Source organism: Barbus barbus, assembly GCF_936440315.1.
Source record: "Barbus barbus genome assembly, chromosome: 37".
In the NCBI taxonomy this organism is placed as follows: Eukaryota; Metazoa; Chordata; class Actinopteri; order Cypriniformes; family Cyprinidae; genus Barbus; species Barbus barbus.
The window spans coordinates 20,236,788-20,263,254 of NC_136715.1; the positions used below are offsets into that span (position 1 = coordinate 20,236,788).

At 37.5% G+C, this 26,467-nt stretch overlaps 2 protein-coding genes across 5 annotated transcripts; both read right to left on the reverse strand.

Moving 5' to 3' along the window:
• Nucleotides 1-6,347: 6,347 nt before the first annotated feature.
• On the reverse strand, nt 6,348-14,189 carry LOC306856915 (tax1-binding protein 3). The gene is made up of 4 exons (XM_079396467.1): nt 13,859-14,189; nt 13,021-13,140; nt 12,859-12,936; nt 6,348-7,264 (listed from the first exon to the last, which is right to left on the reverse strand). Exons 1-4 carry the CDS (start codon nt 13,895-13,897, stop codon nt 7,124-7,126), a joined length of 378 nt encoding a protein of 125 aa, XP_079252593.1. The 5' UTR covers nt 13,898-14,189; the 3' UTR covers nt 6,348-7,123.
• Nucleotides 14,190-16,569: 2,380 nt separating this feature from the next.
• LOC306857052 (nuclear receptor subfamily 2 group F member 6-like) lies at nt 16,570-26,187 on the reverse strand. 4 transcript variants are annotated; one of them, XM_079396711.1, is made up of 6 exons: nt 25,948-26,187; nt 24,142-24,273; nt 23,713-24,063; nt 22,142-22,236; nt 19,847-20,422; nt 16,570-17,792 (listed from the first exon to the last, which is right to left on the reverse strand). In XM_079396711.1, the coding sequence occupies exons 3-6, from the start codon at nt 23,979-23,981 to the stop codon at nt 17,518-17,520; spliced, it is 1,215 nt and encodes a 404-aa protein (XP_079252837.1). In that variant the 5' UTR covers nt 23,982-24,063; nt 24,142-24,273; nt 25,948-26,187; the 3' UTR covers nt 16,570-17,517. The 4 variants fall into 4 exon arrangements, with proteins under 4 accessions (XP_079252837.1, XP_079252834.1, XP_079252836.1 ...); XM_079396708.1 differs by lacking the exon at nt 24,142-24,273 and having other exon boundaries at nt 22,130-22,236; XM_079396710.1 differs by lacking the exon at nt 24,142-24,273 and having other exon boundaries at nt 25,948-26,183.
• Between the last annotated feature and the right edge of the window lie 280 nt (nt 26,188-26,467).

Below are 26,467 nucleotides of genomic sequence, written 5' to 3' on the forward strand. Positions count from 1 at the left end.
AGTCACAACATGCTGAATATGTCACAAAAATGCTTAGGCCTATGGTAAGGTCACCAGATGTCTCAGTTTATAAAATTGAAAATAATACAATTATTCTTATTAAATATTTAACATTTATTTCATTTAATTTCATTTCATTTATTTATTTGACCAGGATAGTCCCATTGGCATATAAAATCTCTGCTTCCCGGGAGTCCTGGCCAAAATGGCAGCATAAAAGGTTTCACACACTATATTTAAAATATTAGTCATATTTAATAATATTTAAAATATTAGTAATATTTTAAAATATTAATTTTATCATGTTCTCTTATTTATTTTATTCATATGTTATTTAACTTTTGTAAAGGCATAATTTTGTTATAATATAATAGTGTTTTGATCTGTTTGCTATTTGCCGTGGTTACTATTTATGGTGTGAATTTTATGTCAATTGTATTAAAACCAGTTGGGGTCAATATTTATTTATTTATTATTATAATAACAGTAATACTGCAGTATATAGAACACACAACAATCAAAAAAACAAAAACACACAAAAAATATTGTCGCTGTTTTTGAATCATAGATAATAACAACTTTCAATATTTTGACCAATAAATGAACATACACATTGTTTACATCTTATGGCTATATATTCCAAAATCACTGAACATTTTAAATCTTAGGAATTAGCCGCTTTCACTGCCTCACAGTAACCCAGATGTTTGCTTTCTTTTAAAGAAAAGAAAACTGTAAATATTTTTTTATTATTATTGTAACCAAATGCTAGTGATTACGCTTATAATGAAGCTGGTATATGCTTTGGATGTTTAAAGAAAATTGAAAATGTTTTTTTTTTTTTTTTTGCGGTAATCAACATTATTGTATTGCCCTTCCTGAAATAAACACACTTTAAATAAGTACATTTAACAATTTGTCTATCCTGTAAACCTTGTTTTTTTACTTAATTTGAGAACACAGTACTGCTCCTGTAGAGGGCATGGATGATCCGATGATATCCCTTTCATAAAACACCATTTTTGGGACACACATTTTCACAAATACATATTTTAAAGTGCCCCTATTATGGATTTTTGAAAATGAGCTTTCATGCAGTGTGTAACACAGCTCTAAGTGAATGAAAACATCCTGCAAAGTTTTAAATCTGAAAGTGCACCGTGTATAAAGTTATTGTCTCTCAAAAGAAAGAGTCGACTCTGAATCATTGAAACGAGTCCTTTTTAAAACAAATCCCAAGCCGTTTCATGTTGATGTCAACATGAAACATTAGGATATTGCCCGCCCACTTGTTGGTCTTTTCACATTGGTCTGAATGAAAATGCAAATTCATTTTTTGCCACTAGGTGCCGCTTTTGGAGCCTTAAAAATAGCGGATTCCCCAGTAACGCTGTACACAAAGCAGCACTGTTCTCACAAACGATGCTTTATCAGGCATTATGATGAAATGGAAATGAGACCAATCGACCAATCACCACAGATTAGCGTCACGCAAAGGAGGGGTCTGGAAAAATGAATCGTTTGGGAGCAAATAAGGTAAAAATAAATGCATATTATAAGACAATTAAAGTGTTTTTTGACCTTGCATGCATGTCAACCTGTTGTTGGGGACTTCCAAAACTAAAATATGAACCTTTCATTACCCATAAGGGCACTTATAGAATATAGGTAACCAATCATTTGGTGAACCACTGAATTCCATACAATGGAAGTCAATGGGGACCAGCAGCTGTTTGGTAACCAACATTCTTCAAAATCTCTTCTTTTGTGTTCAACAGCTGAAAGAATCTCGTACAGGTTTGGAACAACTTGAAGGTGAATAAATGATGACTTTTCCTTTGTGGGTGAACTACCGATCACAATTCACCACCTACTCTTGCAGTTAAGCACTAACTTTAATCTCAACTCATTTAATGATGTGCTGATGCCATACTGATGAGAGGCTATGGTAATGACATGCTCTAATTGATTATGAAAACTGCAAATGCAAAATAAATGTCATATTGAGGCGCTTACCCAGAAGGCAACAAACAAATATCACATGACTTCCAGATAAGCAGTGTCTCCACTGAGACGGTTATTGTATAATCTGTTTCAGATGCACCCCAGGATGGAAGTGAAGATGTGTAAACTGAAGGCTGTTCTGCGGTCAGCTGTGAGTGTGAAGAACCTGCTGAGAACACAGGGTTACTCACCACAGCTGACTGCAGCACACATGGGTTAGGATTTGCGTAAAGGCTGAGTTGGATAATGAAAAAACAGTGGCTTACAGCAGTCAGTCAAATCTATATACACCTTGTCTTTTTAGTATGGAAGCACATTTTGCCTGTATAATGTTTACATTGTTTTTCAACAATCACAATATCTTTATATCTTTCAATTATTACTTTTTCACATATTTTCAACTTTACATTGCACAAAGTGACTTTACGTGTTTTGAAAATGTGACTTTATACCTTACAATATTTAATCCACATAATTTCGACTTCATCGTGTGACTTTAGCACTTTTGCAATTATGCCTTTTAATTTGAATCTTTACATCTTGTAATGTGACTTTATATCTTGCAATACTTTTTTCTGCATAATTTCAACTTTATATCTCACCTGGTGACTTAAAATTTTGCAATTATGACTGAAATTGTTACTTTACTGTATATCCTTGCGGTTATGACTTTTCACGTATTTTTAACTTTATATTGCACGAAGTCACTTTACATTTTGCTATTATGACTTTGAAATTGTGACTTTACATCTTGCAATATTTTTCCACATAATGTCAACTTTATGTCTCACAATGTTACTTTATATTACATAATTTCTCATAAAGGCTCTCTTTATTATTTGAAATTGTGACTTTATTTCTCTATATTTCTCATAGTATTTATTATTTTAAACTTTTGTCTGGCAATCACCTTTTTATTTATTCTTCTGAGGCTGAAACAGCTTTGCATATTTCAGAAATGGAAAAATGTTTAAAGCAGTTCAATCAAAAATCCAACAAGGGTACACAAAATTACTCATAAAAGAAAAAAAATTTTTTTTTTTACTAAATTAATATTCCATCATCGCATTCCATCACCTTCATGTCATTCCAAATTCAAATAGTCTTTTTTTCCCAGTGGAACACAGTATGTTTATCAGAATGTACAGGTTGCTCATTTCCATACAATGGAAGTGAATGAATATTGTGGCTTTCAAGCTCCAAAAAAATTACAAAAAGCACTATAAAAGTGATCTAACTATATAACTTGTGCACTACATTCCAAAACATCTGAAGCCATGTAATTCTGCAAAACATCACTGTTTTTTTTTTCCAAGAAATAAAATTAATTTTGGGTGCATTATTGCTTTAGATCCCTTGTGGCTCTAGAAACTGACCCTGAAATTATGGACTGGCTGACAAAATAATCAACCGTCATACAGACCGCTGACACCAATTACTGTTTGTCTAATGTCAGAAAACATTAAAAATAATACACTCCATAATACACCATCAAGAAAAAGACAAATTAAATTTGAGTAACTAAATGAAGAGTTTCCTTACTAATCTACAGTATAAAACCTCGATATGGGTTCACTCACCACTCATGGTTGCTCTGCAGTGGGTTAATGCTGGAGACTGGACTAAAGTGGTCACAGGTAAAGCTCAACTCACATGAAACCGTTTTTATACGGCCTGACCTTCTCTCACCCTCCATGTGACCCCATACTGAGTGACAGAAGAGGTACACAGCATACCTTTGGACCTGATCTAGGGCCAGTTTCCCCTCCATTGATCCCTGCTTGATGGTCTGATCACTGATCTTAAATCAGCATAAATACACACATCAACAAACACCCCAGGTGAGCACTACAAAGCTGACCCGCACCATAATCTTTCCACTTTCCAACAGTGAAGCAAAAGATTGAAACAGAACCTCACACACTCAGGAGAAAACAGAGGCTTGATAACATGCTTGTGAGGTTGTTTTCTGACTACAGGGTTTTTTAGGCACAGCATTAATGTTAATGATGTACATTATGGCGAGACAAACAAACTAAAAGAATGAAAGAAAGAAATCATACTGACAGTTTGATGCCTCGTCCAAAGAGCTAGCTCAGTTAAATATTAGAAAATAATTGAAATAAGGGTGTATTAATACACTTTGCATTTTAATCAATAAAACACGACTTACCATGTAGTAGCGGCTCTTCTTGTATCTCTTCTCGAGTGCGCGCTCTGGTAAAGTAGCGCGCTCTGGAGACACGCTATATTCTGCGCTCGCAACGATTTAAGGAAAAGGCGGAGAAAGCGATTTTTGCGTGGGAAGAAGAGGTTACGGATTTTTCCAGTAAGACAAAAAATAACGACCTACTGCCCGACAGCGAAAAGAATCGACACGTTAATAAAGTATCATTGGGGGAGGCGTTTAATACTGAGCGTATGCGGCGATAACATTCATCTAATGACTGGCTGCTCAATACCAGGGACGCGTTGGCATTTAACAGCGCCTTAAGTTATTACATGTGAAATATGATCTTCATTAAATGATAAATAAGTATGCATTTAAGGTGAAAATACTTTGTTGCATTGTAGTAGGCTACTACATTGGCAAGAGACAAATATTAAGCGTATTTCATTACTATGACAACATGATTGCGCGCACTTGTTGAGGTCCAGTATGTGTGTGTGTGAGACCTTCTGCTCCGATCTACCCACTCACCTCCTACACACGTGTCTTAGGTCTGTATAAACTCATCTCGCTCTTTTCCTTGCATCTTTCCCCAAGGAATCTGATTTTTTTTTTGGAGCACATTTCTTAAGGGTTCGTTGAATTTTTATATATTGTGTTTGCATTTCTAAAATGATGAAATGCCCAGGTGTCTTGTTGTGATTGCAACTTTATTTAAAGGATGCAGGAACGTCTCTTATAAAAGTTCCGTTAATTATTATTTTTACCCAAAATATAACATTATTTGGCGTTTACTTATAATTATGAAAACGTTTTTTTTTTTTTAGAACGGTCATCAAGTAGCTACAAATAACATCGTTCTGTTTTCTCTCAACATTATGAGAACCATTATCAAATATTGAGATGAAAGTTCCATAAACATGTTTCGTCTTTTAAATAACTTTTAAAAATCCTTAGTGAAAGTCGTAAGAACGTTCCCTGACAACTTGTAGCAAAACATGTTTCGGTAAGACAATGTGCTCTTCGGTCATAACCTGACATGACAACTAATAAAAAAAAGTAGCCTAAATGCAGTTTGGCCTCATTCGATAGCTACTCCGTTTTACATAAAATAAAAAGTAGCCTATGTTTGCACAGAGAACGGAGCACTGCTTTTATTTCAAATGTGTATGCATCCATTCTTCAGCGAATGTGAGGACCGTAAACATGGCTTTTTGCATTTGTGAAAGGTGACAGCAGCAGATTGCATTACTATGGTAACACAATTGGCCTGCCAGAGTGTGGGTGGTATGTTGCATACATGTTCTCCATTTAGCTACTGTAATTACACATTCAGCTGCTGAGAAACAGGCATGAAACGCATTAGACACAGTTCACAGGATTATAAAAGGTTTGGGTTCACTATTGTAAAGCTAAGCAGTGACAAATTATTTTCACAGGAATAAATTCTATTCTAAATTTAAAATATATTCAGTTGTAATATTTGACAAGATTACTGTTTTTACTGTAGGCCTTGGTGACGTCATTAAAATTATTTAAATATCACGCTGCCTTCTGACCTTTGACAAGTACTAAAGTAAAGTTCAAATATATAAATAAATATTTTTCTTCTATTATAAAACTATCTGCATTATTTCTTGCCTCTGACTTGTTTGGCAGTTGGATGTCTTTTATTTTGTGTCCAAAATGTGTTTTTTTTTCTTATTGAATTTTCTAATACCTTGCATAATATTTTAATTATCAGTCTTTATTCACTGAAGTATTTGCTGAATAAAAACATTTGATTTTCTATATGGAGGTGGTTACATAAAATCTTTATGCATATTTGAAATCATTAGCAGAAAAAAAAAAAAAGGGCAAAAGCTGTCACTGGGGCGGTACCTTATCAAAAGGTACTCTTTTGTACTTTTTTACCCCTAAAAAATGCATACTGGTGTCCTAAATGTACATATTAATACATAATACCTTGTATGCTCACCTTTGCCGGCTAACATTAAAAAGATGAAAGCAGCCTGAAGTACTCAACTGCCTGGACAAACAGCAAAATGTCAGGAAATCGATTTGTTGCTCTGAAATGCCACCATTTTCAAGCTTAATGTGAAAAGACAGACATTTACAGCCTGACAAAAGAGACTCATTAGACATCAGAGCGGAGACAGCAAACACTCCATTTAGATCATTAAAACACACAAAGCATGTGCAAGAAGATTCCTTTATTCTCTTATGTGAAAATACATCATCATACAATCAAACGCCAAAAAGAAAAAATCTGTATCAAAAATTTTCAAAACAGAAAAAATTATCGCTAAATACAAACTGTGTTCTCAATTGCACCAAATGCAGATTCGTTTTCGATGGTCAGAGGATGATATTTTGATATGCTATCATTGTGTTAATTAAATACAAAATCAAAGTTATAAGATGAAGAGCAACAAAAATTAAAAAAGGTCTCCCGTATTAGCAAAATTAGTGGTCATTAAAGTACAACTATATGCTGGCTGTTTCCCACATCACTTGATTTTATAATTAATAGGCGTATAAGTATGTGTACGTGTTAAAAATAAATGGTGAACAATTTACTGTAGCCCTTGAGATCTATGAATGACATAAGGAGTTCACAGACTCTGTGATACATTCAAGAGTATATGTGGTAAAGATATTGTAGTATTTGGCATAAAGTGTAGCTAAATTAAAGTAGTGTAGCAATTTATGGAATGTGAACCACAATCTTTAGATTGTACTCAGAGCAATCATTCACACATACATTGATTCAGTTAGCGTTCAATACATCAAAATCATCTTCAATACATCAAAATCATCTTTAACAGAAGTCCTTGTTAGTCCATACTAAGTGTAAAGGTTTCTTGGCATCACTCTTTGGCTGAGGGAGGCTGTGATTAACCAATAAGGACATTCAATTACCTCAAATGAGCGCATTTCAGATCTGCATTAGTGTTGCATCATGGACTGTCTGACTGTGTTCTCCAGGGATTTTCTAGTGATGAGAAGCCTGACCACATCTTCATTCTTCTTGGTGAGTTTTTTTCGTGCCTGATCATGTGTCACCATGGTCATGTCCCAGCCATTCACCTGAAATTGACATTGAGTGCACAAAATCTACATTATATATACAGTGCCCTCCATAAGTATTGGAACAGTAAAGACAAAATTGCTCTGTTGGCTGTGGAGTCAAGACATTTGCAAATATGATTAAAAGATGAATATGAGACAAAACTACAGAATGTCACATTTTATTATTAGCCGTTTCAACATGTTTTACCAGCTAAGAAGTTCAGCACTTTTAGAGTTTCATCCCTCTATCTGATGTGATCATAAGTATTGGAACAGTTGCCTCACAGGCCTTTGTAAGTGATCAGCTGTTTCCTGTTGCATTAATTCTTCAGATATTAAAAGCAGAGAATGTGTCGTATCAGTTATATCCATTACTTCTGTATTCTGAATCTTGCATTCGATGATGACACACAAACCAGGATGAAGACGAGGGAGCTGACTTTGAGAGAAAAGCAAGCAATTTGGATGCTAAAAGAAAAGAGGAAGTAAGTTTGAGCTCTAGCAAAAACAAAGAGCATGGAGAAATCAAGAGTTTGGAAACCACCAGCGACACCAGCAACCAACAACTACCTGATCGGCTGAGAAAACAACAGTAGTTGATGACAGACAAATCATAAAAGCTGTGAAAATGAACCCTAAAAGACGTGTCTGTAAAATCAGCAACAACGTCCAGAAAGCTGGGGTGATGCTCTGACAATCTACTGTCCTCAGGAGACTTTGACACAGAATTACAGATGCTACACAGCAAGATGCAAACCTCTGACCAGCACCAAAAATAGAAAGGCAAGATTAGAGTTTAGATTAGAGCTAAAAAGCACAAAGGTGAGCCAGAAGAGTTTTGGAACTGTGTTTATGGACCAATGAGACAAAGATGAACCTTTATCTAAGGGGAAAAGGGAAGTGCAATGATCCCAAGCATACAGCCTCATCTGTAAAGCATGGTGGAGGTGTTGTCATGGCATGGGCATGCATGGCTGTCTCTGGAACAGGCCCTCTCAACTTTACTGATGACTTAATGTATGATGACAGTAGCAGAATGAATTTGGAAGGGTATAAAATCATCTTGCCTACCAATATTCAAGAAAATGCCACCAGATTCATTGGGAAGTGCTTCATATTGCATCAGGACAATGACCCAAAACACCCTGCTAGTTCAGTCAAGGAATTTATAAGAGCAAAGAGATGGAAAGTCTTAGATTGCCCAAGTCAATCTCCAGATTTAAATCAGATTGAACATGAACTTCACCAGCTGAAGAGGAGAGTAAAGGATTGTGTGCAAGGGATCTGCAACTAAATAATAGCTTTTAATCTTTTATATCTGCCTTATGTTCAACTGTCCCAATACTTATGCTCACATCAATGAGTGGGATGAACTCTAAAAGTGCTGTTCTTTTTATTTGGTAAAACATGTATGTGTTGAAACAGCTAATAATAAAATGTGACATTCTGTAGTTTTGTCTCGTATTCATCTTTTAATCATATTTGTAAATGTCCTGACTCCACAGCCAACAGAGCAATTTTATCTTTACTGCTCCAATACTTTTGGAGGGAACTGTGTATGTGTATATATATATATATATATATATATATATATATATATATATATATATATTTTTTTTTTTTTTTTTTTTTTACATGATGCCAAATATGTTCAGTCATGAAACACTAGATGGCGCAGGCTAATAGGCTCTTTGCATGCAATTAGCTAGCTGTCACATCAACAATTCATGGCACAAGCTTGTAGAGCAACAATACTTTTTTCAATAGTAATTTTATGAAATCCATTTTAACAAGATTACATTACCTAAAAAAAACCCCCCCCAAAAACATTGGTTTTATTTTTTTCAGTTTGTGGACGTTTTTACAGATTTTTAAATCACTCAGTAGTTTTTCTTGAAAAACTGCATTTTTTTCTGCTTTTTCAGGAGACGGACAAGCATTTGTGAAATGCAGCCAGACTTTTGATCTTTTAGGCTACGTTTTCGTTTTTCCGCTTTTTGTGTCTATGCATAGCTTAGACAGAATCGTCATTTCTCTTAATTTCTCGCTGATTGACGCGATCTGCTTCAAGTGTTGTCTGCCTGCGTTTTCTCTTCTCAGAGGAAGCTCTTTCACTGCTCGTATGTCGTTTTCATATTACACGTTCATAACCTGCCCCGTCTCCGATGACAAACATCCATTCCACTTCCACGTTCAGTACCCAAGAAACCCAGAAAAACATTTCTACAGATGAAACATGAAGCTAATAAACACAATTACGACAGTATATAACTTATGCGATTTTCATGAGATTCTGCCTATTTTTATAGCAATACAGGGTGTTAACATGAGAAATACTAAGCAGGTGTAAAAGATATACAAGGCTACAAATAACTATTTCAGTGACATTATATGGCCAAGACACTTAGGCAAGGAAATTTGGTACTGAAAGACAAAACATTTTTTGATATTCAACAGTATCGAGGCCATCTAGTCGGTGCCTAAAGAGTATCAAACTTGATACAAGCTGATTCTTAAAAAGTCTGATTCTTGTAAGCAGGTCCTGCAGAGTGCTAGTTCCTCTGAAGCCCTCCCCCTCCCAGTTTATCCAACAGTTCACTGAATTGAGAACAGTACAGACATGTCCGACATGCTGAGAACTGTCTACAGAGGGTTTCATAAAGGGAGCAAAATGTGTGTTTCTGCTGTATTTGCTGAAAAGCATAAAGTATCAAATAAATCAAATATATTGGAAACGAAACAGTGCTCCGATTGCAACTCAGCAGTAGTTCACTAGGCTAATAATTAAGGATGCATGATACTAAATTTCTCAATAATGTTAATTACACCGGCAACTCTCTCATTTTATACTTTGCTATAATATTAGAGAGTAAAATTAAAAACCAAGCCCAAATGATTAAATGCAATTTTCAGATATAACTGAAAATATAACTGAACTGATATAACTGAATATAACGGAAACTGAACTGTTTGTATGCAACTCAACTGCAGATAAGATTGTCTTCATGATTTACTGTATCGATACTGTATCGATTCTCAATAATGGAATATCGATATTAAAAAAATAAAAATTCATACAGGATTCATGGCAGTAAGCGTTTTGTTTTGAGTTCATATCCCAACCGTTAGAGAGCAGTCTTCATCTCTGAATTTAAACAGTGATAGGAAATACCAGCATTAGGGCACGCCACTAATGTTAGCGTTAAAATAGTTCGCTGCCAGTAATGGAGGATGAAAGAATTGTTCCAGCTCTCGCTTCGGTGTACAAAGCTGTGTAGCATCATTTGGGCTTTTGAGGTAATGTCCGCCCCGGGACCGCGGCGAGAGCACCACCTCGGTTCCGCCGCTTGCCCTAACCCTAGGGTTCTGAGAATGTTCAACATCTGTATTTATTTTGTTTTACAATTGCTTTGTTTTCTTTAGGAATCCTGCAAGCACTTTATTTTTCATTGATACTAAGCAGATGTAATTTGTTGTTCAGATCAAAATGTTATAATATTGTATATTACAATTGTAAACTTAAACTGTGAACCTTTAAAGCAGGGTCTAAAAATATATATGGTCTTTTTTATAAAATACATTTTATACATACATTTAACTAAAGAATCATGCAAGCACTTGAATATTTCCCCCTTTACTCGTACTGCACAAAAATTGGTTCAATAATGTTGAATGTTATAGGGACTGATTACTGCAAATACAGATCCCAGTGTGTTCTGCAGTGTGTTCTGGTTAAACTATTTTGATTGATTTATTTTAAGGTTTGCATACTGTGGTGTGCTCTTAATGACAGCTTTCCTAAAAAATATATCCTATTCCTAAAATAAGAAATATCCCAATATATCGCCTTGCTTACAGTCTCGCAACCCCTGTATCGTGATACGTATCGTATCGCCAGATTCTTGCCAATACACAACCCTAGTTTTTTTTATAGTTCTTTTACGAAATGTGAACACTTGGTCACTTTCCTGAGGTAAATGCAATGTTAAAGGGTTAGTTTACCAAAAATGAAAATTCTTGCGATTTATCATGCAGCCTTAAATTAAAGTGGAAGAGATTCACGTGCCACGCTGCCACTTGAACTGAAGTGGCTAAAGCGTTTTGTCACGCCACATTTAAGAATGTCAAAACTGCATTTATTGTTTGAATTTTATGGTAAAATGGACAGAATTTGATCACTGAGACTTTGTTTATTATCAGAAACAACACCGCACAAAGCTCTTTGCGATTACTGGATGGGAGGCCCACTACAAATGATGTTTGTTGAAGGAACCTGACAACCTTGGCTTGAACTACGGCCACATTTCAGTTGGTTCACTCAATATAATTAGTACCAAAAGCAGAAGGAAAAAGTGAAAATTTAAAACTTAGAATATATAGCATGAGTCATATTGACTCATCATCTCCATCCTGCTTCAATGACTACCGTCCAGTCGCACTTACTCCAATTCTCATGAAGTGCTTTGAACGACTAGTCTTGCACCACATCAAGTCTGCCCCCCCCCCCCCCCCCCCCATTACACTGGGGCCCCCCCCAAGGATGTGTGCTGAGCCCCCTCCTCTTCACTCTGCTGACCCACGACTGCACACCGTCACACAACTCCAACCTTTTCATTAAGTTTGCGGATGACACGACTGTGGCGGGTCTCATTAGCAACAGATGAGACAAACTACAGGAGCGAGGTGAGCCGCCTGGCCGGGTGGTGCAGTGACAATCTCTCTCTGAATGTGGAGAAGACAAAGGAGATTGTTGTTGACTTCAGGAGAGTACACACTCAGCATGCCCCTCTGACCATCAACGGTGCGACTGTGGAGAGAGTGAGCAGCACCAAGTTCCTGGGTGTGCACATCACAGAGGACCTCTCCTGGACTAACAACACTGTAGCACCGGCCAAGAAAGCACAGCAGCGTCTTTACTTCCTCCGCAAACTGAGCAGAGCCAGAGCCCCGGCCCCCATCATGTGCACCTTCGACAGAGGCACCATCGAGAGCATCCTAACTAGCTGCATCACTGTGTGGTATGGCGCTTGCAACGTATCCTGCCGCAAGTCACTTCAGCGAATAGTGAGAGCAGCTGAGAAGATCGTTGGTGTCTCTCTCCCCTCCCTCCAGGACATCTACAGCACCCGTCTCACCCGCAAAGCCCTCCGCATTGCAGGCGATCCCACCCACCCGACACACAGCTTCTTCAGTCTGCTGCCATCAGGGAGGAGACTGCGGAGTCTCCAGGAGAGGACCAGCAGACTGAAGGACAGCTTCATACATCAGGCTGTCAGGAAGCTGAACGCCCTCCCGTCCCTGCCCCCCCCTCTTTTACCCCATGCAACACTGAACTTTGATACTACAACTTTTTATGCTTGACAGCCTCAATCACATTAAAAAAGACGTCGACGTACAATTTAAAACAACATGTAAATGTAAAATGATAAATAATTAACAGAATTTTCCTTTTTTTGGTGACCCGCTGCTTTAAGTGTCACATAAGTCACATAATGACAAAAAAAAGCCACAGCACCCTCTAGTGGAGATTAATTTAGTAAAAAATCAGGTTTTGTGACCTGGCCAAACCTCAGAATGTCTTATAATACAGCTGACAGGTTTGGATCTCTCACCTGCATAATTTTGTCTCCCATCCTGAGACCAGCCACCTCTGCAGGTCCACCCTTAGATATGCGTGTGACATAGATTCCCTGTGACATTTATAAAGTTAGAAGAGACAGAGGAAAAATGTCTCACTCTAAATAGAATTCAATTCACTAAACATGATTTTTCACCTTGTCAGTCTTGTCTTCGGAAAACGGATTCTGGCTTGAATCTTGGTCGATTCCCCCTCCAATGCTGAATCCTAATATTAAATTATCACCATCCCGTAGTTTGTGAATCTCAATCCGTTGCTGAAATACAGAGGAAAACACAAGACAGCTGACTTACAAGGCAGGCATAGTAAGCAAGTATATATCTAAAAACGTAGTTATGTATATACACAGGCAGCATTTTTGAGAACAATGCACACTAGGTGCTGTCTAGGTAGGATTTAAAACACATCCTATAGCGCAGCTGATTATGACCATATATGGCAGCACTACCTGAACAAGAACATAAACCACACCTGAGTGACATCAGAACAGATTGAATATAATACAAAAGCACAATTACACCCCAAATCAATTCATATAATATTAATTGGATCCAAAAATGACTAGTAAGCGTTGTATAAATAGCATTCCATTTTAGAGAAGCCAAATGAACACTGCTCTAGTTTACAAACAAAACGTTTGGTTTCGTTATATGTTGTGCCCCACAATAATTTTCCATAATATAAATAAATTGAATAATAAATAATTAACTATTGTTCACTTTGTTCGCCCTGCTGGCTAACGTTAGCCTAGCATGCTAACCCTTTCCATTACATCAGCTGTTAGCTTAAACTCAAACTTAACCAAACTATCCTGTCAGATTATTGTTGAGGATAAAAAACATTTTCATTAACCGCTTTCCCAGTCAAACGATATAAAATGAATCGCTGTCGTTGTAAAAAACACTACTGCTGAAGGCACTGATGCTAGTGAAGCTCTCCATGCTAAAACAATCTCACACTGAACGCAAACTCACCACAACAGCTGTGACAGGCTGACCGGGGATGAACGACATTTTGTGCTTGTTATAAAACGTATGTTCCCTGTTGGTCTCTTTGGTGTTTAATTCACTGATTTACACTGATAATAAATCGAGTGAGGGTATTCGGTTCCTCCCCTTTGGCTGTGTGTCATGTTGGGGCTGGGCTACACACCCTGCCCTCAAGACAACTACTACTTCTTCTTCTTCTTCTTTCCAGTTTCACGGCGGTTGGCATCCAGCTTTTTGGTGCATCACCGCCCCTCTCTGCTCCGGAGTGTGGCTCAGATAATAGGTTATAATCAAACATAACACTCACTTAATCCCCTCACATAAACACACACACACACACACACACACACACACACAAACACACGCACACACACACACAAACACACACACATAAACACACACTGCTACTATTTTCAGAACCTTGATGTCATTTTTCACAACTCTAGACACTCAAAACGGTTATCACTTGTAACACAGGCTGTCTAATGTTCAAAACATTGCATTGTGCATTCACATCTTTAAAGAAATCTTACACAATCATTGGTTCAAAAAACAAATTTACTGTGAAATACCATTGAAACATAACTATAGATCACCCACACACAAGCAACCGATAGTTTCACTGTGTCATTGTACAATCAATTACATATTGTAGAACAAAATAGGTGACAGAGGTTTCATTATGGTACTACATGGACAGTAAATACATGTCTGTAAAAGTACTGCAGTAGTAGAGAGAATACTACAGACACAGTGGAATCATTGAACACAGTTTGTAATATATTGATGCAAAACACTACAGTACAATCACAACATAGGTTTATTTGAATCAAAGCAAAAATACAGTAATTAGCTATGAAACAGAAAAGAAAAGACAGTACTGTAAAACATCAAATGCAGTGTTCCTCAACTTGCTTGTACTGTAAGAAACAAAACAGGAGTGATTACTGTATTCTACATTGTCATCAACTCTGTGTTGTGGATTTGGCCACAGGTTCTCATCTACATCACAATGGATGTTTTCATTAGCCAAACATCTTGGAAAAAACCTTCGGGCATGGCGAATCCAGGCCTGCTGTGATGTCATTGCAGGCGTCATCCATGGCCTGGAGAAGAGTGACTTGTTCATGAGGGTGCCTATCATGAACCTTCCATCTCCATGCGGAGAAAAATTCCTCAATCGGGTTAAGGAAGGGAGAGTATGGGGGTGAATACAGGGTGGTAAATTGGGCCTGAAACCATGCTTGCACCACATGAGCATGATGGAACCTGACATTGTCCCACACAATGACATAGGTCACACCTTCAGCTCTACAAACCTGATGGAGCTCATCAAGAAAGGTGACAAGGAGAGCTGCATTATATGGTCCAATATGAGGTCTGCGTCCCACCACACCATCTTCTGATATAGCCGCACACGTGGTAATGTTGGCCCCACATTGTCCAGGTACTTGGATGGTCATCAGTAACGAGTTGGCAGAATTGGACAAGCAATTACAAGGGCCTGCATCTATACAGTGCAGTACTGTCAATACTGTAAATAGTCTGAAAAGGTGGTACAGTATTAGGGACCATAGACACAGTGTCTGATGAAGCATTATGATAAAATATTAGGCTACATCCATGGATAATGTAGTCTAATTGGTTCATGCTCCACGCTAATTGGTGACGATGAATCTCGTTACAGTATCTTTCATGATTTAAACATGGAAGATTGTTTGTCTGTTTCCATGCAACTATGCATTAAGAGTAATGCAACAGTTACTTATCATTTTGAGCAGTTGTATCAATTGATAGTTAGATCATTGGAAGGAAATGAATAGACACTCATTTGAAATGTAATGTGTCAATTGCCTTTTGAAATAGTAGTACTTTGATGTTAAGTTGTGTCATATTGAACAGGTGATTTTTGTTGAATGAACAAATGATCTAAGTTTTATGTGTATTGTATCCAAGCAATTGAGAAATGGTTAGAGTTTTGAAAAATGTGCATTTTGATCATTGGTTGTGAGTTTTGTGTCTAGAGTTGTGAAAAATGACATCAAGGTTCTGAAAATAGTAGCAAAGTGATTCTAAAAAACTGTAATTGGGAAACTTCTTGATCTTCTTGTGAAACTTTTTGTTTTTGCCTGCAGTGTCTCCCCTTAAGTTTACTATATAGCTGTATTTGTATTTAATACTCCCTTTTTATTTTTAAATATTTAAAATTATTTATAATAGTATTATCACTTTATTTTGTTTATTTGTATTATTTTTTTTAAACTAACTAAATAAAGTGCAATAATATTATCTTTATTAATTATAGTTATTATATATATAATGGGTCACACTATATGTAGTGTGAGGACCAAACCAAATCTCTTATGGCTGAAAAATGTGCACCTCTGTCTATGACACAACATGCACAAAAGAGCCACATGTTCGACCTTTTCAACAAACACAAAGAAATTGAGTACATTGAACTTAATTGCAATGCTTTAAGTGACAAAGTAATAAAAACTCAATCAAACTGAGTAATGTTACCAGAGCAGAAACAAATGAATAAGATGAACGTAATTTTACTAAGTGCATCATCCTTTACATGACCATTTCTTATAAAGGAACTAGCCTTTTTTCTTCTTTTTTGAAATTTTCGAAATACAATAGTCATAGACTTCCGACGATATCATTTTTTCTTGTTTGCAGTTTTTTTATTTGATAAACACTACTGAAAATGCAAGTGTTTTTTTCATAAACAGGCTTCTTACATAAGAGCTTGTTTGTTTATCATTCTTTTTTATTTTAGTATGAAAAAATACTTGATATTTCCCACAGTCAGCAATGTAAAAGGTTATACCATTTCTCCACCCCATTGAAAAAATTCACCAGAACTGTTTAAACAGGACAATCGCAGACATGGTTTATGTTCAGAATAGCACACTACCATACTACTCTTAATGTTTTTGGTATATAGTAGCCTATGTATACCGTGCATAGTGTGTAATACCTGGAAGTATTCCGAACACACCCAAAGCACACTGCACAGAATACTGTATCCCATAATGCAGTGTACCATATTTACACGATAAACATGCAATATAAGGAGATCAAAATGTAGCATAGTACTGTTTGGGGTATGTAATATTGCATATTTCATTCTGTTTCACATACTATTCAATATAAAGCAGTATACAGTGCAGTATGCAAGTATTCCATTCTAAACATAGCCATTCACTGTTCACCACTGATTTTTCAAGTATATAACCCAATATTTTTCTCACAAATGCAGTCTGTTATAAAGATTCTCAATGTACATCTACACTAGCTTTAAAATAGTTCACTATGCTCTGAAAAAGAAGGTATTGTGCACTCTTCTTTAAAGCTTTGGATCTGCATCACATATCAGCTGACTTCTTAATAATCAGTCCTCTGTTTCTCGTCAAATGATCTTGACAGAATTTGTTGATGCTCATGATGTGAAACGAGGTATCCTGGTGCTGGATGGCTCATTTAAACTGCATAGGAACATACGTGTCAACCTTTTTTAGACATACAGTATATACACAATCAATAAAACCCAAAACACAACATCTATCCACACGGTTACTGTGGAATCATGGGAGCATCCTGAGATGGGACACGGGAACAAGTCACTGATTGTTCATCTACTGTCCAGGCACGTATGGCCAGCTGATGGAGCTTCCAGAGAGCTGCATGTCCCGGATAAGCGTCTCAATGGGTGTCTTGCCAACCAGCCGCATGAAGAAGAGTTGAGAGATGAGGTTGGCGGGAACGGCTCTCAGGGCAGGCAGTCGCAGCAGGAGTCGGCCGAAGCGCTGCGGCTGACCTGGATACTGCATGCGCTCGTACTCGGTCAGGGCCACCTGTGCTTTCTCCTGCAGGCTCTCGATGTGTGCCGGATCTGACAGCCCACACGCGTCTGCAGGAAACAGGACTGAGAGTTTACAACACAGCTGCAAGTGAAATCCAAACGGCAAATTCGATGGATATTTGGCAATGTTCTTTTCTCTTTGAAAAAGATAATTAAAAATTGCCTGTAGTTGGCGCCGATAGCCTTGTGGGCAGTGTGCAGACATACAGTGTCATTGTGCTTCGGCCTTCACGAGTTTGAGTCCCGGCTCGTGGACCTTTCCCGATCCCCCCCCCCTCCTCCTCTCTCTCTCCCACTCTGCTTCCTGTGCTCTCTACACTGTCCTATCAAATGCCAAAAATCAATCTAAAAAAATAGTCAGTAGACTAACTAGAATTTTACATTTCAAAAAGAGTGGCTGTACAAAACCCACTGCAACTAAGGCATTCTGGATTTAGCATGTTCCTATGCCTTTACTAACGTGTTCTGGTTTCAACGTTGCTATGCATTTACTAATGAGTTCTGAGTGGTTTTAGCATGATGATATTGCTATGTTGCTATGTGTTTATGTGTTATGATAGCATTTTGCTTTGCCTTTACTAACGTGTTCTGAGAGGTTTAGCATATTGCTATGCCTTTACTAATGTGTTCTCATTAGCATGGTATGTGTTTAATGATAATATGAGAGGTTTCAGCATTTTGCTTTGCTTTTACTAACATGTTCTGAGTGGTTTTAGCATTTTATTATGCCTTTAGTAACGTTCTCAGAGATTTCAGCATTTTGCTTTGCTTTTACTAATATGTTCTGAGTGGTTTTTGCATTTAATAAGGTTACGTTCTAGCATTTTGTTATGTGTTTAATAACGTGTTCTCAGAGATTTTAGCATGTCGCTATGCCTTTGCTAATGTGTTCTAAGAGGATTAGCATGTTGCTATGACTGCTAACATGTTCTGAGTGGTTTTAGCCATAGATATATATACATAGATGCCTCATTAGCGACTGTTTCTATGGGACATCCGCCATATTGTAATGGTCAAATTGACGTCATTCGCCATGGTAATCGCTGAATATTCGAAAGATGCCACAATCCTGCACAGAACAGCTCAACGGGCTCTGTGCAAACCTACAGTATGGTGAATGACGTGAAGTTGACCATTCCAAGATGGCAGCCGCATCTGCGTGCTTGGAGCAGTAGAATGGGGTGTCTATATATGTATATGGTTTTGGCATGTTGCTTTGCCTTTGCTAATGTGTTCTGAGAGGTTTAGCATATTGCTATGACTGCTAACATGTTCTGAGTGGTTTTAGCATGTTGCTATGCCTTTGCTAATGTGTTATGAGATGTTTAGCATGTTGCTATGACTGCTAACATGTTCTGAGTGGTTTTAGCATGTTGTTATGTCTTTATTAATGTGTTCTACTTCTAAGTGGTTTTAGCATGTTATTATATGTTTACTAACATGTTCTGAGTGGTTTAAACATTGCTATGCCTTTATTAATGTGTTCTGGGTGGTTTTAACATGTTATGCGTTTAATAATGTTAATAATGAGAGGTTTTAACATTTTGCTTTGCCTTTACAAATAATCTGAGACGTTTATAATTTTGCTATGCTTTTAATAACATGCTGAGTGGTTTTAGCATGTTGTTATGCCTTTAATAAAATGCTCTCAGATATTTTAGCATTTTGCTATGACTTTGCTAACGTGAAACAAAAACACCACTAACCATAGAAATGTATCATAGAAACTTGGACTTTTAGGGGAACATATTTTGATAATGAGGACCACACTGAAACACATTTAAGCAGTTCTAAATGGTTTTACTCTATTACTATGTGGTTAGAATATTCTTAGTGGGTTTTAGTATGCAATTTCTAGGATGTTTTGGATGGTTTCAGTGTGGTTCCATTGTCTCAAGTCAACGTTACCCTAAAAGTCCAAGTTTCTATGAGACATTTCTATGGTACAATTGCAATAATTGCAAAACATTCCTTAAATACAGATTTTGTTTGTACAGATGTGTAACCCCGAGGATATACAGCATAATAGTTATGAATTACTTGAGAAAATATTGTTTGAAGACAGAGCTTTGGAATATATTTAACACAGGTTCATCACTCACCTGGTGAGAACAGAGCGATGGCTTTCAGACAGCTGTATTCGGCCGAATCCACCTGCAGTCGTGTCAGCTTGTCCACCTGGTCCTGGAAGACCCGCACCTGGTCCATGAAGGACACGACGCGGTCAGCGGGCATGGGGGAGGAATGAAAACCGGCAGCTGCCAGCAGGGGGGCCGTATGTAGCGGCAGAGCAGATTGAGCTGCATTTAGGATGAACAGTTCACTCCAGCTGAGCCTCAGAAGGGCCACCTGCTCCGACACGGGCAGGTCAGGAAAGTAGGGGATATTCCGCACCCACTCGATGGTACTGAAGAGCAGCCGGGCCGCCAGCTCGCATATATTGTCGATGCCCATGACAGAGCTATTGCCTCCTGAGAGCTGCTGGCCGCACTGGGCTCCGTAGCGGCTGTTGGGGTATGGCTCTGCTCTCAGCAGCTGAGAGATGAGTTCAGACACTGGCTGACCGTTGAAGAATTCAGCACCCATGCCGTGACCTGCTCCAACACCACCACCCGCTCCAACCATGGAGGCTGGACTGATGCCGGCGTGGGAGGGAGGGATTCGACCACGCTGGACCGCTGGAAAATACAAGAAAAAACCAACAGAGAGAAAGGAAACATCATTATATAATGATACAAACAGAAAAAAAAACTTTCTGAATGACACAAGTAACATGAAACTAGCAAAGTTATTTGGGAAATTGTTTGTTTGGGACGACGTCAGAAATATAAATAAATAGACTATAAATATTTATATGGCTCATTATACATAACCAGTCAAATTTTTTGAACAGTATGATTTTTAAGAGTAACAGTAAGTCTCTTCTGCTCACCAAGCTTGCATTTTATTTGATTCAAAGTACAGCAAAAAGAGTAAAATTTTGAATAACTTTTACTATTTAAAATAGCTGTTTTCTATTTGAATATATTTAAAAATGTAGTTTATTCCTGTGATTTCAAAGATGGTTTTTTTAGCATCACCAGTCACATGATCCTTCAGAAATCATTCTAATATTCTGATTTGCTGATCAAAAAACTTTTATTATTATGTTGAAAACAACTGAGTAGAATGTTTTTTCAGGTTTCTGAAATAGAAATCTTTTGTAACATTATAAATGTCTTTATCATCACCTTTGTTCAATTTAAAGCATCCTTGCTAAATAAAAGTATTAATTTCTATACCCCCCCCCCCCATTTTTTTTTTTTTTAAATAAAATGAAAAAATTTACAGAAATTATGCTGATCTTTGGATCTTTCTATTTATCAAAAAAAACTTGAAACCCAACTGTTTTAAATATTGATGATGATGATGATGATGATAATAATAAATGTTTATTGAACAGCAAATTAGCAGCATATTAGAATGATTTCTGAAGGACCTTTTGACACTGAAGAGAATTCTTTAAAAAAAAACATTAAACATCTTACGGTTCAAAAACTTTTGACTGGTAGTGTATAATTTAGAGTACATTATTGCATGTCAATTAATGATAGTTAATGATAATTTCTTCAGAAATATAATATTTATCCATTAAGAAAATACATACTTTAATCTCACACGTATATTCCCTGCATCGTTTTTCAGTTTGCTTGAAATTGCCTTTATGTCCCTTAAATTACAGTTTTTACAATGTCCAGTTTTTGAACTGATGAGTCTTGAAAAAAAACGTTTATTTATAGAATCCAAATACCTTAGAAAAATAGACTGTTTAAATGTCTTTCAAATGATAAAATATTTCATTTTACTCATGTCCACAAATATTCTGCCAACTGTGTTACTAACAAGCACCCCCCTGAAAACTAACAAATGGTTAAAATGGTCACAAATGGTCATAAAAACACATGACCAGCATCATGTGATGTAATATTCTGCTGCAGCGGACATTTTGATCACATTATGATAAATGTCTTCCTAATTGTATGTATATATATATATATATTAATTGCCCATGATATAACATTTGGTTAACCAAATAACATTTGGTAGGCCAGATAAGTCCTGCCACTGAAGTCAAGTCAAATATGAAACTGTGAAATATGTTACCTGTCAATCCACATACCTTGTGCGTATCCGTTGACAAGCATCTTTTTCTTTGTAATATTAAAAGGGTGTTTAATGATTAAGCAACTAACAGATAAGATACACCGATAAAACAGATCAACTGAAACCAGTAGCTGTTTTACTGAGAAAGCACATTGTTTTTACACTTTTCTGATGTGAAATGTATCGTAAATTCTAGAAGGACTCATGTATAGTAAAATATTTATTACAAATATATATCTCACTGGTTTGCTGACCTTCTTTCCTCATACCGACCCGGAAACACTTCTTCAGACGGCAGTACTGACACTGGTTACGGTGGTGCTGATCAATCTGACACTCTCTATTTGACCTGTGAAGACAGTTTAGACACCTTTGAGCCGAGAGAATACATGAGATCATTAAAGATTTAGCAGTTTTAAAAAATAATGGGCGATCAGTGAAAGGTTGCCAGGTGTGAGCATCACTATTTACAGATTGCAGGATTAATCTTTCAATAAAGTCATGATCATATCTTTCCTGAATGCTATATTATAATCTCTGCAGATACTAACAACCTGAATGTGAATTAATATCCGTCCTTTCTGAGCTGTCGTGTGTGAAGAGCTCTCCAGTGATTCTCAGGTAAATTATCACTCGCGTAACCTTGGCACAAACACAAAGGACACAATTCTGTTCACTCAGAGTCATTCCTAAAGTTCCCATGGCAGCAGGGCTAATGTTAGATCTGCTGTAAGAGGCCAATTATACACAGAATATTCACAATTGTGTTTCGACAGCCATGTCCACATTCAGCTGTAATGGCTGGGTCTTCTTCTGGATGGGGAAATGAAAATGTAGCATGTTGCTATGGCGCACTGTGGATATTTTTGTAATTCTTTTTGCTCCTAGAAAACCTTATAAATAAGTCAAGCCATCATTAAGCCTTACTAACTTAATCAAATATGGCTATGCTTAACAAAGAAATGGTTTTGACATATGATGACCAGATGTTCGCAGCACACATCCAAACGCGGTCGCAGTGGGTTAAGAAAAAAACTGATTAATTTGATTAATTTGTTGGTGGTCACCAAGTCACTGTTCTGTAGACTTTCAGCTTCTGTATATTGTGATGTATATTTTACTTAGCACTTCAACTGTTGCAGATTAAATCATATAACTTATATTAGAAAGGCAAAATGATGCATTTTTAAACTGCTAATTTCAACTAAACATTGGATGACAGGGGTGGGGTAAGTTTCTAACACATTTTAGCATTCCCTTACATAGAACTGAGAAATTCTATGCAGTTTCTGGATCCACCAAGTCTGCACTCTAGGGTTAAAAACATTGGTCTGTCACCAGTGTGACTCTGATTGAGAAAATTCATACATAGGCACAATCTCACACAAAAATGTACACAGTTTACACGAGTGTAAAAAAAAAGTCAGCGTCAAGCATTTATTATTGCATGATTACTATGATTTATTCATCTCCCTTATTACACGCTCTGATTCACGAGTATGTAAATGTTCATTTGCATACACTGTAATTTAAATGTCAGGAAGAGGTTAACAGATGTCACAGGAAGTTCAGCCAAATTCCTTTGCCAAGCTGCATCTGGAAACACGGCGTGTGATTGGCTGTTGAGCCGGAGCAGTTGCTAATCTTTTTGTTTATTTATATATAGATGGTGTTGAGCCTTCAGTTTCTTGCTAGAAAACTGACTTTGTGCCAGTTTGTAATCAAATTTTGCATTTAATTAAAACATTCAAATGTAAGTGGAAAACATGAACCTGTTTGCTAACCAATGTAAGACAGTGTGATGGATAATATGTGTATGTCTCACCTGCAGGTGTAGTTGAGGTTCCGTCTGATGCTCCTCTTAAAGAAACTCTTGCACCCTTCGCAGGTGAAAACGCCATAGTGCTTGCCGCTGGATTTGTCCCCACACACCACGCAGTCCACCACGCAGGCCTTGTCCTCCTCGCCACCGTCTGCATCGCTGTTCCCTGCCCGGGGCGAGCTGTTCTCCTCCTCCCCCCGCAGGTAACCTTTCTCACCGAGTCCATTAGCGCCGCCGTTGGGGTTGGCCCATCCCCCGCTCACCATGGCCATCTCTGTGTTCACCAGCAGGAGCTGCTTTAGAAACCTTCCCACGTCGAGAATTCACAGCCGCCCCAGAGCGAAACCCTTCAAGCTGCAGACAGTAAGCCGAACAAGTCAGACTCAGAGGAGAAACACATTCAACAGCACTCTGAAGACCTCCGAGGCTTACCGGGCTGACATGTTTTTGTCATATGACAATCCCTGTTGCTTTTCTTTGCGTCCCCTAACCACAAACCCCTCTGAAGATCACAAGATCCTTTTGATTCACTGAGCAGTTAAGAGTTGGACAGCTCACCTCGCCCTTTTCACAGGAAACAATAAATTACACATAAACGCACCCAGACTTCAGGGTAAAGACACGGTCATCCACATTCTGCACAGCTCTGAGACGTGGATGAAATGAAACTCCGTCTCAGCTCACAGCCGTTGTGACATTACACTAGGAAACCTACTCTACATGCCCCCTAGTAACCGACAAGTAAAACCAGTTCCTTCGGTACTGAGAAACATATGCTTGTGTTTGGAAACGTTGAGGGTATTACAGGTCACTTGGGTAGGTTTGACTCAACCTGCCAGTGCGTTTCGTATTTAATGACTCATGTTTGGTTAGAAAAATCACAAATGAGATCACTTAGTATCTCGGTTGTTTCTCCTGGACAGCAATGAGATTAAAAGCAGAGCAAATGGAGACTAAGTTAAGCCTCCTGCTTCTCAGATTTTTGCTTCTGTGAAGAACTCCCCTCTAATCTCATAAGTGTCTAGTTTCTCAATAATATGCTCAGAAGATACCACATCTGTGAAGTCAAACATTTTCTCATCTAATTCTACCCAGAATTTTATTTTATAGCTTTATGGTTTTATTGTATATCAATTATGGTCTCATTTGTGTAATTTTAGTAGAAACAGTCCCCTGAGCTATGGAAGAACAACTCCTGAGCAATAAAATGGTCTTCTAAACGTCAAATAATAAGAAACTGCTTCCTTTAACCCTTGTGTATCCTTTTTTTTTTTTTTTGGTTGTTAATGCAAACAGCATAAAATTTGCCAAAAAAATTGTATTTTTATTGGAATTTTAATATTTTATTGTTATAAATCTATTTTATACTAGGTACAAAAAAAGTTACACTCAGGACAACAATGCCCCCATTAAAATTCCAATATTTAAGCCCAGTGCCATTTAGTTATAAAATCATGCATTCTTTGATTCTGTTGGCAATGCGTCGAAAATGAGGTTTGGCCTATATAGTAAATACTCAGGTTTTTCCTGTTTTCTCCTTAAGCTGACAAAGGGCCAACTGAAATTGTTAAATGTTAATATATGTTTACCATATATTAAAATTATTATATATGTTAATATGAGGTTATGTAATGATAATTGTGTGGTTGCATTGGTATCAATATCAGGAATGGATTTTTTTTAATGTGACATTGCACAAAAAAAGTTAACTGTAAAACAGTTAATGTTGTTTCTAATCAATGACATATCTCCAAGACTGTAATAATGCATCAAAAAAACTATTTATGGTTTATATATATATATATATATATATATATATGTGTGTGCATGCTCAGGACTGATGTTTTTTTTTTTTAAATCACACAAAAAAATCAGTAAAAAGTAGAAATCAATTGAATAGAATATTTTTATGACTATTTTTTGACACTAATATTTTTGTCCTCTAAGGACCTCTGTATATTTTTTTATAATTGACACACAAGGGTTAAACTGCTAATAAAGAGCTGTTTCCAAACAGCAGAAAACCACAATGTCAAACATGCAGACAGCGACCTGGCTAATGATAAACAGAGCTCAGCCCCCTCCCTGCACCTCAAGGAGCAAAGTTCAACAAAGTTCCTTGCTCTTTCACTTGGTTAAACAACACAATCCTGCAACTTAGCAGAGAAGCAAGCACCTTTTGGTTGAGTCTCAGTGCACTCTGTGCAAATATGAGAGAGAGAGTGAGTCCTTCCGTACCTTGTTTCGTCAGTACCGGTTAGTCCAGCCGTATGGTCTCCGGGGCCTCAGCATTACCAGGAACCGACCTTAAGCTCTTTTAGCCATCCGCTGCTTCCCGTGCCCTGCTTTTCTCCATTCATCAGTAAATCATGAGATCCAATGGTCAGGAGAGACAGCTGACCTGAGCGTCTGTGGTGACTGGCCAACAAGCCTTGCTCTGTTCTCTGTGTCTCAGTCTATCTCTCTCTCTCTCTGAGTAGTGGAGGGTGAGCGAGCGTGTGTCTGTGTGTTCAGGGATTTGACACTGCTATTCAAGCCCTCTGGTTGCCATGGTGCTGGCTGCCTTATAAGGGTAATAGAGTCAAAGAGCAGTGAGTGGGCTGTAGCCACTCTACACAAACAACCAGGAATGTGTTACCACACACACGGTTAACCCCTCCAGGGATGACCATAGGTGCACTTAGCATGCCTCTGAGGACAGAGAAGACCTACTTAGTGAAGATTTAAACATTAGAAGATGTGTCAGCGTGATTAAAAT

What these genes read in the sequence shown, in the direction of transcription:
- LOC306856915 (XM_079396467.1), bottom strand. Translation starts at nt 13,897, where the DNA reads ATGTCGTTCATCCCCGGTCAGCCTGTCACAGCTGTTGTG. An exon ending in AGCCTGTCACAGCTGTTGTG is followed by an intron (nt 13,141 to 13,858) that starts GTGAGTTTGCGT and finishes TCTGTATTTCAG; the next exon opens with CAACGGATTGAGATTCACAA. An exon ending in TGGGAGACAAAATTATGCAG is followed by an intron (nt 7,265 to 12,858) that starts GTGAGAGATCCA and finishes TGTCAATTTCAG; the next exon opens with GTGAATGGCTGGGACATGAC.
- LOC306857052 (XM_079396708.1), bottom strand. Translation starts at nt 23,981, where the DNA reads ATGGCCATGGTGAGCGGGGGATGGGCCAACCCCAACGGCGGCGCTAAT. An exon ending in AACCTCAACTACACCTGCAG is followed by an intron (nt 22,237 to 23,712) that starts GTGAGACATACA and finishes CTGTCTTCACAG; the next exon opens with GTCAAATAGAGAGTGTCAGA. An exon ending in GAAAGAAGGTCAGCAAACCA is followed by an intron (nt 20,423 to 22,129) that starts GTGAGATATATA and finishes TGTATTTTCCAG; the next exon opens with CGGTCCAGCGTGGTCGAATC.